Source organism: Vidua macroura, chromosome 1 (assembly GCF_024509145.1).
Source record: "Vidua macroura isolate BioBank_ID:100142 chromosome 1, ASM2450914v1, whole genome shotgun sequence".
Lineage (NCBI taxonomy): Eukaryota > Metazoa > Chordata > Aves > Passeriformes > Viduidae > Vidua > Vidua macroura.
The window spans coordinates 4490969-4506701 of record NC_071571.1 but is presented as its reverse complement, the minus strand read 5'-3'; the positions used below and the strand labels follow the sequence as shown (position 1 = coordinate 4506701).

At 49.0% G+C, this 15733-nt stretch overlaps 1 protein-coding gene across 1 annotated transcript in view; it reads right to left on the bottom strand.

Moving 5' to 3' along the window:
- VILL (villin like) overlaps positions 1 to 14395 on the bottom strand; it is a 36618-nt gene extending 22223 nt beyond the window's left edge. Inside the window, exons 1-3 of the mRNA XM_053994628.1 lie at positions 14324 to 14395; positions 3140 to 3221; positions 1590 to 1664 (exon numbers count right to left, since the gene is read on the bottom strand). Of these exons, the coding sequence (XP_053850603.1) occupies positions 1590 to 1664; positions 3140 to 3208 (144 nt within the window). The 5' untranslated portion in view covers positions 3209 to 3221; positions 14324 to 14395. The remainder of the gene's footprint in view (positions 1 to 1589; positions 1665 to 3139; positions 3222 to 14323) is intronic.
- Between the last annotated feature and the right edge of the window lie 1338 nt (positions 14396 to 15733).

Here is a 15733-nt window from a genome sequence, read left to right as displayed (position 1 = left end):
TCTCATAGCACATGGCAGAGCAGCACAAAGTGCCTCAGAATTCCTGCTGACTTGCAAAACAGACATAACTCCAAGTGAAGCGGAGCCAGTGTGTGCATGCTGGGATTCATCTTATTACAGAAAACTCCAGCAGCCTAGAAATAGGAAGCAAGCAGGCTGAGAAGAAGGTGTGCTCAGTGTTATCTGAGTTGTGCCAGTTATTTTTCTGCACCCACTGTGTTAAATCCCATCATGGACACCTGGGAAAGGTAATAAAAGCTCATTTTATAAGCTGGATTTGACACTAAATTCTGTTTATTTGCTTTGTGCAGTGATACCACAGCGAAACACAGCAGAAGGAGTTGAATAAAACACAGCTCTGTTCCTCAGGCACAGATAATTAATTTGTGGAAAAATCACTCAATTTAATCCATTGCTATTGAAGATGATCAAAGTCCCATTGTCCCACGGACAATCGTTATTTGGAAAGGCTCCAGTAAAGAAGCAGAATGCAGAGATGAGTGTTTTTACCCTCCTGTCTTCCAGGGAAAAGGAGAATAGTGGGTTGATGAAGGGCTCTTCTGCCTGGGGAAGTTGTTTAAACAGAAGCTGAGCCCGTGAGCATCAAAATCCGTATTTACACTGCCAGCTCCCTGCAAGGACTCCAGTATTCTGCTCTAAGCGTGTGTTTGTAGGCCTGTAACTCAGGCTTTCAGCACTCAGAAGGTACCCTAAAGGCATGTGTGTGGGGCATTTGAGCAGGAGACTCATCCTGTGTTGCTATCCCAGCCTGCTTTCCCATCCTGGCACATGGGGGATGTGCACTTGGTTATTATGGGGCACTGGTGTTGCTGCCTCTCCACCGACAGAGATGCTTGCAGGAGGCACACTCAGACCCAGGAAGTGGGAAATGCTTCTGGTCTCCACCATGTGATGGGTTTTAGTTCAATGACCTGGGTTGCTGTATGCAGATGAAGAGATGTGGAAGGGATTTAAGGAGGTGAGTGTAAGACATCATCCTCCTGCCAAAATCTGAGAACACGAGGCAGTTTGCACAGAGCAGAGCTGGTTCTCAGCAGTCCTTCACAGCCAGCTCAGGTTGCAGGTAGGTCTGGACCAAATTTGGGTGGGGCTGAAGTGTGCTTATGAGGACATGGGATGGGCTGCAGAGCCTCTGCTGCTTACGTGACACACGACATGGAACATCTTCATGTCTCACATCACCTGCTAAAAATGAGACCCTCCAGCTGGTCACATCCCACATCCCCCAGGGACTCCCATAAATCATTTAAATGTGGGCCTTGACTGAGTTTTCCAGGAATGTACTGGTCATTTTGCCATGCCTGGGCATGACTCAGTTGATTGGAAGATAAACACTTTTAATGAATTACTAAGTTAATGTCTTCTCTGAACTTCTGATTTACTAAACAGGCAGTGTCGTCACAACAGCCATGTGAAATTCAGATCCATGATTAGATGGTGAGCACACATGCACAACCACTTCAACAGTGCTTTTTCCACAGGACAGGTACCTAGGAACCAAGGCAGATCTAAATAAAAAGGGTTGAGCCAGTTGCCCAACAGAGAGCAGTGTTTGCTCTCTTACTTACGTGCAAAATGATGTAACAGTCTCCTTCAAAAAAAGTCCCATAAGCTTTTTCAGGTACAGGAACCATCTTCATGTTCTGTAAGGAAATCAGAGTTGGGGTCATTGCTAAAAGTGAAGAGCCAGAACTTGCTGTGTATGAAACAGGACAGGCTGGGGTGCACAAAGCACTGAGGTGACAACTAGGGCTGAGTTTGTGAGCTGGGAAAAGCCACTTCTGGAGGGAATATTCAAAATACTAAGGAGTGAGAATGGAAAATGATAATTTTGCTTGGACAGAATGACAAGTATGTTTTAGTGTCTTTGCCCTTGTGCAATCCTATAGATCTAGACCTAGGGCCCAGGCTGAAGTGCTCCAGAGGTTGCATTTGTAGGGAATTTCCCAGGAGAGTGAGCACATCTCCTAGGTTTCGTTTTGGGCACAGTTTTTTACTCAGTGCCTGTGAGTTCAAGGGTAACTTTCAGCACTTTGTGAGGATAACCTCTCTGCTAGGGTTTCAGGGCAACCAGCTGAGAAAAGACAGAGCTGAGGACACTGATGGTCCCTCACCCCTCCACACCCTAATTGCAGATTTCTTCTGGCACAAGTGCATAATTAACCAGCCATGCCTGCCCAGCACAGTGCCTGGCTGTGCCACCCACCAGTCCACATGCAGCTCCTGGGCTGGAGCTGGCTCTGAGGTTCCCTGAAATTAGAGCCAAGCATTCTTCTGCTGGCCTGACTTGTCTCCCAGCATACCAGCTTGACCCCTGTGAACCCACACAGCTCTAATTACAGATCCTCTGGAAAGCAGCTCAGTGCAGTGCTTTGCAGAGAAATGGAAAGGTGAAGACCCTGTGATATCTGGAACATGGCTGTGACCTGCTGAATATCACTTGGAGATGTTGGAGCCTCTTCCCACTGCTCCCCTGAGTGGCTTCTGCACCTCAGTCTAAAGCCACTCTCATTGCAGGGGAATGTTCTTGGTGAAATGGGGCAGAAAAGGCAGAGTTGAGCACAGCCTGGGTCCAATCCAAAATCAGATACCACCACCAGCAAAAAGGCAATCTCACAAGCTGCAGGATCTCTCCTTGCAATGACACAGAGTAGAAAAGCCAAGGAAGAAGTACAAATAGACTCCATGGAATGCCTTTGCTGCAGAAATAGATGTCTTCCCCATGGCAGCTGCTGGTGTGGACAAAGGCTACCTATGGATAACCCACCTCGGTGAAACAGGGGATTTTTGGTGTGCTAAAGCTGCCTTGCATTGATTCCAAAAAGGGGTGAGAAAAGCCTCCAGTACTGGAGGATTTTTTTCAGTCCCACCACATTCCTGTTTCCTTTGTAAATATTATCATTTCCGTTTTACAGAGCAGGAAACCAAAACAATAACATGTCGAACATTTCATGGGGAAATACTGAGTCTGTTTCCCACTGTATCTTATCTGTAGGACCCTCTTTTCCCACACAGATTACTGCAAGAATTAATCTTCCCTGAAACATAAACACACAGATGTGCAGAGGACATGTGACAAAACTGTGACAGAGGACATGTGCCATCACTCTTGTCCTACCTCTATGCCCCATATCTGCAGTCCCAGCTTCCTCTCGATGGTCGGGAGATTTGTGTCGCCGTCTGTCATCCTGCAGTCTGAGCTAGAAGGCAGAGGAGGAAGAAAACCCAAAATAATTACATAATTAGATGCAACAGTGAGTGTGCTGGTCAGCTGGGTTGCTCTTGCCATCAGAGCAGGTTTAATACAGAAAATCCACATTTTGAAGTGTCCCTGTCTCTTTGGTGTTAACAGTTAGGTGGGAGGAACCCCCATTCCCAGGCTCCCAATTTCCATGCTCATGAAGGGCCAAGCAAAGTGTAGGATCCCAGCCCAGCAAACACTGGATAGGACAGTGCTGTTTGGGGGGGGGGGGATTATTTTCCCTGGATTTGAACAGGTGGAAAGGATCCACTGGGCTGTTGGACCTGACATCAGTACTGGTTTGTTCCCCCCATGGCACGAGGGGTGGAGGAGACATGAGTGGACCTCCAGGAGTCCTGTGCCCTCCTGGGCCAGTCACTGCAGGTCAGGTCAGGTCAGGTCAGGTCAGATCAGGTCAGATCTCCTGGCCTTGGGGCTCTGGGAGCCCAAGGAATGAAGCCCTTCTACTTCAGGCCAATTTTCAGGTCTACATTGAGACAGGTATCTCAAGGCAGGGCACCAGGGTCCTGGCTCCATGCAGGCACAGCAGCACACAGGGGGATCCAATCAATAACCAGAATGTCTATTTTACACAAATCCCAGCATCTCCCTAAGCTCTCCTGCCTCCATGGGGAAGAAGCAGGTTTCAGGTTGCCCACACAAAGGTGTCTGAGAATATTTGAGATGGTTTTTGTGTCTTCAGCTGCCCCTCTGATGGTTGGAGGTCTCCCATCCATCCTCTATCATACCTACCAGCTGTGGGGGGAAAACAAGGATTATCCTTAGCTGTGCTCCCTGTTCCTCCTGCTGAGGTTTTTGCTCAAGAAACAACTTCAGAACCCAGCTTGTTTACAGGGCAACTTCCAGAAACAAATGAAATCCCAAAGCAATGTCCATAAAAATGTGGAACTAGATCCTATCAGAGCTGGCTCCGCTGCAGCAACCACAGGACAGGCTGTGTTTGTGCAGGGGCACAACCCACACCAGCCTTTTTGTGAGCCAGTCCTGCTCACAAATCCAGGCCCAGCCTCCAGAGAAAACACAGCTCACTGCTCTTCTGAAGGAGGGGAAGAGCAGAGGTGTGACCCCTGCCAGAAGGTGTTCACTGCTCATGTTACGAGCGCTGCCTGTGACACCACGAAGTCCTAACAAGTGTTGGTCACCTTGAAGAGTTTGCACACTAAGGAAGAGCACAAAAAATGCTTCCACAGGCAGGAATGTTGGTCCATCCAGAGCTGCCAGACCCTGGCTCCTTGCTCAGGCAGTAGGGAGGTGCAGGTGTTTCCTGGGGTGCTTTGAGCACAGCCCCAGCACCTCTCTGCTACCTGAGCAGGCACAGCCTGGCAGTGCTCAGCACTGCTGAAAGTGCTCATTCCTTCCTGAACACAGAAGGACTGCTGGAGACTGGGTTCATGTGGCCTCAGGAACACATTCAGCAACCTTCAGCTCCCTTTTAGGTCCTCCAGAGAGCTTCCTGGCAGCAAGGAGAAAAAAAAAAAAAATTCAATTCCCAGAAAGGTGATTGACACCCACGCAGATTAAAAACCAGACCCAGGAAGATATTTCAGTGTCCACAGAGGAGACAAACACTGTTTGAGGAGAAAAACACTGTAAATGGTGTCCTGACTCAGCTACAGCCCTGGAGTACAGGGCTATCAGGAACTAAATGTAAAAACACGGTCTTAGCTCAGATCTTTAGCCAAAGAACTCTCCTTTCTTTTAATATCACATTTAAAAGGTCCCTATCAAAGAAAAACCCAAGTGAAGCCTCCTTCCCTCAGCTATCTTTTTAATTTATTTAGGGTTTTTTTTCTTCCAGCATCAAAACTGGAAGAACCTGAAAACAAAGCCAGTAAAGACATTTATGTTTGAGGGCAGTGAAGTTTTTGAGCACCACTGACACTTCTCCCTGTGGAAGGCAGCAGGCGTCTTGCTCTCCTGCTAACAGCACAGGAAACCAGCAGCTGGCCAGCTGTGAGACACAGCTGGATCCCTGCTCCTCTTAGCATCCCAACCTCTCCTGGAAGAATTAACCCAGAGGATGCTGAGATTCCTCTGGCCACAGGCAGTGGTGTTGGACAGACCCCTCTGAGAGCCAGCAGTGCTCCACAGACCCCCCAGTCAAACCAATTTGACTAAAAATGAGGATCTTGGATCTCCTCTCCTGGGGATCCTTTCTCCATCTGAAACCTCACAATTTGTGCTGACTCCCCACTTTTCTGAGAAATGGTGTCCTTCCCTTCCTCCTAAGTGCTTTAGCTGGGGGAGTGTGAATCACAGACAAGGTTGGCTGTTTCTTTGGACTTTCCACCTTCTTTTGGCCAGTGGCCAAATTAGAAATAATAGGAATATGACTTATATAATCAAACAGCTCATTTCATTAATGATTTAATGTGGGGCTTTAATCAGATGATCCCATAATTCAACTCCTGTCCAGACATGAGATCTGGTATTTATGGAGTGAAATCTTCCCATCTGTGCTGAAATCATGAAGGGCAGAAACTTTTAGAATTTAAAAAGAAGAAGAAGGAAAAAAAAAAAGGAATGTTAAGAGTCTTGGGGTTAAAACTGTGGGGTTTCAACAGCAGTGTCTGGGGCAGCCCTTATCTCAGTCAAACCAGTTTTGCTCAGCACTAGGTGAAATGCAAATTGGCAAGAAGTGTGAGCCAACCACCTCTGGGGCAGGAATTGACCAGGGAAAATCACTGGTTATAGGGATGGATTTGCTTCCTTGGGCAGACACAGCTTTACCTGTGAAGGGAGGACAGAAGCAGCTGTAGCTCATCTCTCTACCCCAAATTAATAACATGCAACTACTCAATTTCCACCTCCAGGGCCAGCCTATCCCATTGCCACCATTTCCAGGGAAATCTTCCTCTTTGCACGGGAAGAGGAGAAAAGTTCACCCCTTGAATGTGGGCTGAGAGGTGGCCACTGCATAGCAAAGGCAGCTTCTGGCTTGGAGCTGCTCTGCTGGGTCATCACCACTTGGTTAAGGTGCTATAAATTAAATTGCAAAGATCAAATGCTGCTCTTGACTGAGGGCAGAGAACCTGGAAACGGAACGTCGGTGGCTGGCCCTTGACTGGATGTTACAGCCAGGGGCAGCTGGAGCCTCCAGAGCTAAAATCAAAGTTTTTCCTGTCACAATCCAGGCAACAAAGCTGGTGGGTGAAGGCAGATGGGTCTCCCTTACACCCACTGCCCTTCGTGCACTGCCAAAATCACAGCAACACTCCTGCTTGCTAAATCCACCCCTCATCCCCTCTCCAACCAGCACAGCAGGAGGAAAAGCTTTGCCTTCAGGAAGGACTACATGACTGATTAAGTGTCAAGGTCACTCCCAAGGCTGGTTAATGATTAATAGCTGGGGTGGAAGTGCCAGCCATCACTGGGTCAGCTCGGTCCACGCTGGGAACCCTGACCTAGCAGGACATTTCTTCAGGCAGTCTTGGGCTGTTTGGGTGGGGAGGAAAATCTGGGACTCAGAAAGGGGACAGGGGAACATTTCGAAGTCCTGAAGCACATTCTGAATCCAGGCTGGTTTGGCTTGCCTGGGTTTTGGCGCGTGCTTATGGGGCTGTAGTCACGGTAATAAAAAAGCCCCAGTGAAATGACTAATGCTCTGTACAGCTTTGGGAAAATAGGAAGCAGCTGTGGCTCCAGCCTTTCCAGGCTGAAAGGCCTAATTATTGGGAATACTTGGACTGGCATTAGATGAGGTAAACCAGGGGCTGTTGAATTGCTTTCATTGTCTCCACTATAGTTGGGCATCTGGACCCAAGTAGGTGCCATTTTTTGTTTGCAGAGAGGACAGTGGTTAACTCTTGCTTTGCCCAGAGGAGTGAAATTCAACACTGGAGTTCCCTCGTGTGGCTCATCAGCTGCAGCTCAGGAGCAGTGACTGACTCTAGTGAGTGACTGTCCAGAAGTTCAGCACTCAGCCTGGGTAAGCTGTCTTTTATTTCTCTGTTCCAAGAGGAGAAAAAGCAGCTTTACTACCACAGGAAAATCATGGGTAGGGAGGGCCAGCTATGGGGCTTGTCCACTCTCTCATGTTGTCACATACTCAGAGCTGTAAGACCTTCCTCCAACCCATGCTGGATGTGCTGGAGCCTGGTGGTGAGGGCAAGGAACAGGACATGCATTGTGGGGATGGGAAAAGAGGAAAAAGCACAGCTCATCCTCCTGCTCCAAGTCCTATGAGGTCCAGGTTCAGGAGCTCAGTGTGGCCCTCAAGCCAAGGACAGGGCTCTGCCCAGACACGCCTGGGTGACCACAGAGAGCACTTCAGCCTTCTTGGAAAGAGCTGTTGCCTGGCAGCTAAAATTACGTAAAGCAGACCTTGAAATAAGATGCTATTTCTGATCACGGTGGGCAATTAAACATTGGAACAGCTTATTAGGGAAGCTGGCAGGCTTGGCTTTACTTAATGTCTTTGAAATGAGATGGGTGAATGGCTGGGCTGTGCTCTCTGGGCTCAGCTCCTCGGGCTCTGTGGCCAGGAGCTGCTGCTCAGGTGCTGCACTTCCAGCAAGCTGCTCCTTCCCATGCCTTTGGCAATAAGGGGAACACATGGATTGGCCCTCGTTGCTTCAGCCACCTCCACCGGTCAGAAAGGATCCCCTGCCCATGCTACAAAACCATCAGGATGGATCTGAAATGGTTTGAAGGGTTTTTTTAGACTTAAGTAGTGCTGGATCAAAACCTGAGATGGGGCATTGGATGGGAAGAACTGAGATCGTGCTCCTCTCCTCAGGGTCAGTGGCTCTGGAGATGAGAGGGGGCTTTACTGGTTTAAGTGGGGCAGGTTTTCCCCTTTTTCCATGACTGGCTGCCAGGGATCACCATGAGCTACCTGACACCACAGAAGACTGGTGTTTTCTGTTCTTTGCTCGTGGGCTGGGATGCTGAGGTTAATGTGAGTGAGGATATAAGAGCATGGCATGAAGAGATGCTTTAATGTTAATGATGGCCTCTCAAACTGTAAGTGCTCTACAGCCCAGGAGAGGTTTCAATTCCCTATTCAGTAAATTCAAAGGATGCAGAAACCTGGATTCACCTAGCCAAGGAATTTCTCAGGCTCTTAAAGAGCAATAACCATTTTGCCCTGTCTGAATAAAAGCTGACCAGTGTTTCTGGGACCCAGTTGCTCTGTCTCTTGAACCCTGGAAATTTACCCCATCTCCAACCACCAACCCAGGCCTTACAAGAAGCAGACTTCTGGCTTAGTGTGACTTTTTACAACCTGTGCCTTCACCTCCTGGCCATTCCTGGCACCTCAGACTTAGCAGCTGAGACTTGGTCATTCCCAGAAAACCATTGAAGCTGTGAGCTTTACCTTTCAGCTCCTTGTGAGGATGGACTTTGCACTAATCCTCCAGTCCTTCCATTGTTCCTAACATAAAAGCAAAGAGCACAAGGAAATACCAGGTTGCTGGGAAATAACCACCTTCCCAGCTGCTCTGGCCCTCAATCTGTATCTCATCTCCCTCTTCAAATTCCTCAGAGGACATCTGATTTAGAGGAGAAGGCATCTCATGATTTATCTCCTCTGACTTTGACCAGTCCCTGCAGCTGCATTTCCACCTGCCATAAATTCTAGCTCAACACCTCACCCCATCCAGGGAATATTGCTCATCTCTCCACACCTCTCTTCATGATCCCCCTTGTCCCCCTCTGTGTATCTCACTGCTGGTGGCGTTCCAGCAGCCTGATCTTTAAGCAGATGGTCTTGGGAAACTTGATTTGTGAAAGCAGATTGGTTTTCCCCAAACTGCTGCTATTTCTGAGTTTTCCCTCTAAAATTTTACCAGCTGACTGCTTGTCCTGGGAACGATGGAGCTGCATTGTCCCAGCAAACTTCTTACAGTGTGGGAACAATGCACTGACAATTAAAACAGAACTTTGACTTCAGCCCCAGCTCCCAAGTCATGCGGTCTGAGTTTCCACATTCATCACGCTGGATGTGGAGCCCAGGGCTCAGCAGTGACTGGCTCTGGAAAAGGCAGAGGCTCTTGGCTGAAGGTGGGGCTGGCAGGCTCGCCCTGCTGTCCTACAGAGGAGGTCAGGGCACCCACACAGCTCCTGGCTGAATTCTTTCCTAGCAAGTCCTTCTTCCCCAGGATGTCTCTGAAAGCAGGAGGCTCTTCCAGGCAGGCAGGATCTCTGCAGGCTGAGGGCAGCCCTAAAAGATTCAAAGCTTTCCCAAGCAGCAGCAGAGGCTGAGCTGCAGGAAGCTCTCCCTGAGATCAACCCTCGTAACAAATAACAAACTCTTGCTGTGCAAACCCACCTCTCTGAAGGTCCATGAGAAAAAAACAGGCACAAGAAGGTGTTAAAAACCTTCTGCATACAAACCCCCTGCAACAGCATTGTGCTGGTGTGCTGCCAGGTGCATTTTTGCCAAATAATAAATTTCAGCTTGGTGCACACCTACTTCAGAGGTATCCATTGCACCTCCAGCCCCTCTCCGTGGGGTTTGTGAGTCAGCAACAGCACAGAGCCATCCCAAGGGAAAGGTGAGCAGGTAACTTGCCAATTCATCAGGAACAAACCTCTCCTTTCTTTTAGTTCTTTCTCCTCTGGTGAAAGGGAGAGATTCCTGGCTCAGGACCAGCCCTGCATCCAAAGGCAGGGCTTCATGCCCTTCAGGGCAGGAGGTGCACACAGAAGGAAAGCAAAGCCATTTTAATTCCTTTTCCTGGTTTCCAGGGAAGTGGTTCAGATTCTAACTCATAATTACTCACCACCTCGACAAAAAAAAGTTAACATCCTCTCCCACACCAGCATTTTAACAGAGCATTATTTAACCCCATGGCTGCAGGTGAAATAAAGCCAGAGCTGAGACTTCAGGGAGGAGAGAAAGTGTGTTTGTTCACCTGTGTGAGAGTGTCCTGGGGAGCACCTGCTCTTCAAAGCTTACAGGAAGGAGAAAACCTCAAAAAAAAAAGAAAAAAAAAAAAAAGAAAAGAAAAAAAAAAGAAGCATTTTCCCAGCTGAAACTGAGGAAAAGGCCACAGCTTCCTGGAGGAAGGGGAGGAGAGGGGGTCAGAGACTGGGATTTATCCACCTTCTCTTGGGTGTCAATTTCACAAGTCTGAGAAGGGCTTCCCCTGGCTGGTTCCCCTCATCCTGGTGTTTGCTCTAGATCCAGTCAATCTTGGACAGGAGGGACTTGCTGCTCCCTTGGCCTAACAGGAAAACCTCTGGGTGGAGAGCCCAGCTTGCTACACTTCCCTCCTGCTCTCCCAGAGTGTGGGGGCTCAGTCCCATCCACTGTGCCCCAAGATTGTGCCAGCATGAACTGAGACAAACACCATAAATAAAACCTCCTTTAAATGCCAGTGCCAGGCCCATCCTTCTCAAAAAACAAGTCTAAGAGTTAGGATTTTTGCTGCTGCATGTAACAGTCTTATATTTATTGTGGGAATTCACACATGTATATGTGAGCAAGACCAAGAGCAGCTTTTCCCTGGTGCACAGTTTAATGAGTGCAGTTGAATAAGCCCTTGCCCACAGGACCTTTTTTTGGTGGTGATGGAGCAGGGGAGATGCTCTGCCTCCACTCAGACCAGCTGGAGAACTGGTTCCAGAGCTTTGGCTTCCCAGTGGAAAGTAGCAACATTAATATTAACTACCAAAAGGCAGGGACTGTTTCAGTTTTGTCCCAGTTCAGACCTGCAAGCATGACATCAAGCTTGGGAAGAGAAACTCAGGACTTCCATTAAAACAAAACAAAACAAACAAAAAAAAAAAAAAAAAAACCAACAACAACAACAAAAAAAAAAAAACAACAAACAAAACAAAAAAACCTAAACCCCAAGCAGTTTCCATTTTGGATTGCAAATGAAAAGTCCTGGACCTGAGCAGGTGCTCTGTGGGTGACTCTGCACTTCCATCTCTGGCCCAGTGAGATGTAAAAGGTTTATTCAGGGGGAAGTTTTGTTTCTCAAGCAGCAAAGGGAAGCTCATCCCTTGTGAGTGTTGGCTGACACAACTCTGATGAAAGACAGCTGACCTGTGTGAAAACCAAAGGGGACCAATTAACCCAGCCCAAGCCTCCAGTGGGATGGGTGCTGAGCCAGGCTGTGAGTTGCCTTTTCTGAGCTTTAAGGTGTTAGAAGCAGGGCCAGCCCTGCCCAGGATCTCCTCTCAGTGGAACACCAGCACCAGACACCTTTTTGGTAGCAGTCACCCATAGCAGTGTTACCCTCCAGGCTTGTGCTCACCCCACACCCGAGGCGTGTTTGTCACTGTGTCACCCAGCCCTTCCAACCCCGAGGGGGCTGTGAGGCTGCTCTTGGTTCTCCTGGCACCTTGGAGAGGCCACTCAGCTCCTCTGGGCAGAGATGAAAGCAGAGAGAGCAGCACCTCACCTGCACAAAGCCAGGTGAGTAAAACATCCCTGAAAACACTGCAAAACCAGCTTTAGACAGAGCCACTCATCCTGGAGAACCTTTTTCACCTGGAGCTGCCAAGGGGAGTTCTGTCTGAGCACCAGGAAGGGAACCAGGCTTCTGAAAGACTGGGATGGGTGGGATAGCAACAAAGGGCAGTAATTCAGGCTCTGCACACTCCCAAAGGAAAGATGGGTACCCAGGTAGTCTCTCTAACCCAAAAAAGAACACGATTTCCAGCACTGCCTGTTTCCTACCCTGTGCAGCTGTTTTTGTAAGAGCAGTTTTAAATAAAGGGCCAGGCACAAACCTCTCCTTTCATCCCAGGGCATGGCAACAGGACATTTTTAGGTAGAAGAGCTCAACTGCTCTGAATAGCTCCTTCCACAGGAACTGCCCAGGATGGAGCCCGACCGTGCAATTTAACGTCCCCCACGTGTCACATCCCTGACGTGGATATAAGGTAATAACAAGTTCCACTGTCACTGTACCCAGCTCTGCCTCAGATAAGCCTGAAGAGGCTCAGATAAAGACAGATAACAAATGAGAGGGTTTCTGTTACAAGCAGAGATCCTCGGAAATCAAGGCAACTGAATGGGATGCACATCAACTCATGCCTGGACTTTTCAGAGTGAAAGATGCCAAAGACTTTAAATGATAATATTCACCCCTTTCTGCATCCCTTTCACATCCAGAATGGGTGGAAATAGAGTAAAACTGTATAATCATCCAGGATAACCATAATGAGGCCTGTTTCCAGGGTTGTATTATATGGAGAGAGAGCTCATGAGAGGAGAGGTTTTAATGAGTTGTGGGAGAGTTGTTTCCCCTCATGACTGAAGGATCTGTTCCTCTGAGGGGACAACAGAGCCTGAAGAATATATGTGAATAAACAAAGAGATATTTTGGGTGTGGCTACGCTGGAGTCCTTCCTCGGGCAGATGGACATTTCACACATGGAAAGCCCAACCTGTGGCTTGTGTCAGTCCAGTGAGAACCTCAGGAGGCTGACACAAAAATGTCACGAAGGAGGGACCTTGAGGAGGGTCAGTGGTGGCACAAGTGTTCCCCAGGGGTGACAAAAACGCAGCTGGGGCAGGTAACACCACGGCTTTGGCTGTGCCCTGAGCTCCCTTCACTGCACTGAGCACTTCAGGGCTCTGCTTCCAAGTGGGTCACCACTCTGTGGAAACTGAGGCAAGGCTTTTGGTCCAGCAGGATGTGCCCAGCACAGAGCAGAGACCCAGCACGTTTCCAAGCATGGGGCAGGTGTCCAAGCCAGCCTGCTCCTCAGCTGGGGATGGATCACCCCAGGATGGGTGCTCCATAAGAGAAAAGATAACAACTTCCACGCTCAAAGTCCAGGAAAGCTTGCACAGCTCCGTGGAAAAGACCAGGAGATGCTGTGAACATCTTCAGCATCCCTGGCCATGCAAGAGCAGGGATTTATTGACTCAGTATAAGCAGAAGCCCCAAGGTACAGGAGAAGGTGGGAGATCAGGGTGACACCGCTCACAGCCGTGGCACAAAACCTTTGCTCCCAGCTGGGAGATCTTGGCAGCTGCTGCCTCAAAGTCGTGCCTGGGAAAAAAATATCATGAGACCTCTGTGTCTGGTGCTGAGAAGGGAGCTGGAGGAGGATAAAGGCATCCTGTTTGTGCAGGGAGGAGGAGGGGAGGCTCACCTGGCTCTGCCAGGAGGAAGGTGAGGGAAGACGGTTATAGGGATTTTTCTGATCTGCCTGTCCTTGCATTGCCTTCCACCTGGCATCCCGGGGGAACGGTAAAACCCCGCGGAAGAGGAAAGCCGGTGCCCTCTGATTGTCTAATCTTTACTTCGCAGGCTCTAATCAGCCCATTTAGCTGCGGTGTGTACAAAGCACCTGGATGATTCACCATCTAAGCGCTGCTCTGGCGGGGCCAGTTTGCTTCAGCTGCTGTAACACTTGTTTACATCTGCGTTAGGGCAGCCTTGAATAAGCGTGAACCTCCCACAGATGCTAATTCATATCAGCTCTCCTTTGTGTTAAATATTTATGTTCCTAATAGGCACGCCTAAGAAAAATACTGGCAAGTGAGCCTGCAGCTCAACTCCATTACAACTCAGTTTTATCTCAGTGCAACTCGCATCTCCATCGAGCAGGATTGAGAAAACATTCTATTCACGGAGCACAGCAGCCCAGCTGCTCGGCCATTAGCAATCTGTGGATCAGACGACAACAAAACCCATCGATGAGAACTTCCAAAGAGTTTCTGTGGCTGCCTGGACCCATAACTGCACCCCAAAGGCAGCAAAACATAAAACAACCCAGGCCCAAACAAAACGCTGTTAAGTGGTTGCTGCACGAAATCAAAGCCAGCCTGTGCAGAGAGCTAAAGGAAAAGATGTGTCCTCGGAGCTGATACAGAGCCCGGACGGGTTCTTGGCAAGCTCAGAGCTGCTTGTTCCAGCCCCAATCGATGTAAATCAGGGTGGGCTCCTTTCAGTACACACATCCTGGTTTGTAACGGGGCAGGGTTTTTAAATTTATTCTTTTAAAGTATGAAGCATATTAATTTTTTGTTTGTTTCTTGTTATCCCACATAAAAAAAAAAAAAAAAAAAAAGTCATTAAACAGTTCCGGCCTTATTAAAACTGGCAGGGGTGCAGGGACCTTGCTTACCTTGCTGCAAAGTGCGCGGTGTCCTCGCAGGTGTCCCTTCCCCACCAAGCCCAGCGCCTTCTCTCCTCTCCGCCGAGTTTCAAGGCACTTTTGTTCACTGTTCTGCTACCTTGTCAGCTGGGGAACAGCACTGTTCGGTAATTCAATCCTCTACTTAACCGCAGAGACACTCCTACCCGGAGATCACACCCATTCCCAGGCTCACGGAGGGACAAAGAGGGAGCCGGTACGGGAGAGTTTCAACCAACTCAGTTTGCATCAAATATCCGCCACTCTGAATTCACTGAATAGTGATTAAGTGCTGCTTTCATTAAAAACCTGTTTTGTCCAGGTTAGGAGGGCACAGGAGGGATTTTTTTCCCCCTTTTCTCGGTCTCTGCAGGACAAAGCAAGGTGCGGTGTTGCTCGGCAGCACCTTGGTTAACTCCTGGGGCCAAAGAGTTCCAGCTCCAGTCGCTGGCTCTGGCTGTCCCGAATTTTGGCAAAGCTGTTCCAAGGGGAAAAGTGCTCGGGGAAGATTCCTGCTCTCCTTCTCCTTGCAAGGGCGAGCTGAGTGTCCCTGTGCTCACAAGGAGCCCTGGGTGAGGATTGCCATCAGGTTCAGTGACTGGAATGGGGATGTAACAGGGCACTGGAGTGTTTAACTGGGCTGCCCTCCCAGGAGAAGAGAAATGATAAACCAGACAGCCCCAGCAGTGTTTGCTGAGCCGCCTTCAGCAGCACAAAGCTCTGTGTGTGGACACTTGTAGCTCATGGCTGAGAAAAAATTACCTGTGAAGGATGGCTGTAATATCACAGCCACTGAAGGCTGCCTGATGTCACTGAGGAAAAACCAACTCCTGGCATTCCCAGCTGTTCCTGCCTGCCACGTGCATGATGCTGCTGCTGCTGCTGGAGACAACACTGCAGTCTGGAGAAGGCACGTGGTGGTACCTTGGCATCAGCCACCAGCTCTGCTTTTGGGGAATCCAGGGCTGTGTCCAGCTGTGTTCTGCACATCTCTGAGGATGAAGACTTTAGGGGATGCAGGGCCATGTCCAGCTGTGTTCTGCACATCTCTGAGCATGGAGATTTTTGGGGGACCCAGGGCTGTGTCCAGCTGTGTTCTGCACATTTCTGAGGATGGAGACAATGCACAGCCTCTCAGGACTGGCAACTATCCAAGGCCTTCCCTTCAGATACATTTTTCTCTTGTCATTTCCTTAATTTTCTAGATTAGCCCCCACAATCTGAAAATAAATATGAATCAGCTCACCAGCTAAACCAGGTGGTTTAAACCACAGTTCCCACAGGTCTCATCCACTGCCCACTGTTAGACCTCAGGGACCTGTAATGGGAAGAGTGCCCAAAATACCAGTGACGCTGCCTGCAGACCGGTGTGCCACTAACCACGAGAGCTGCACACCAGGG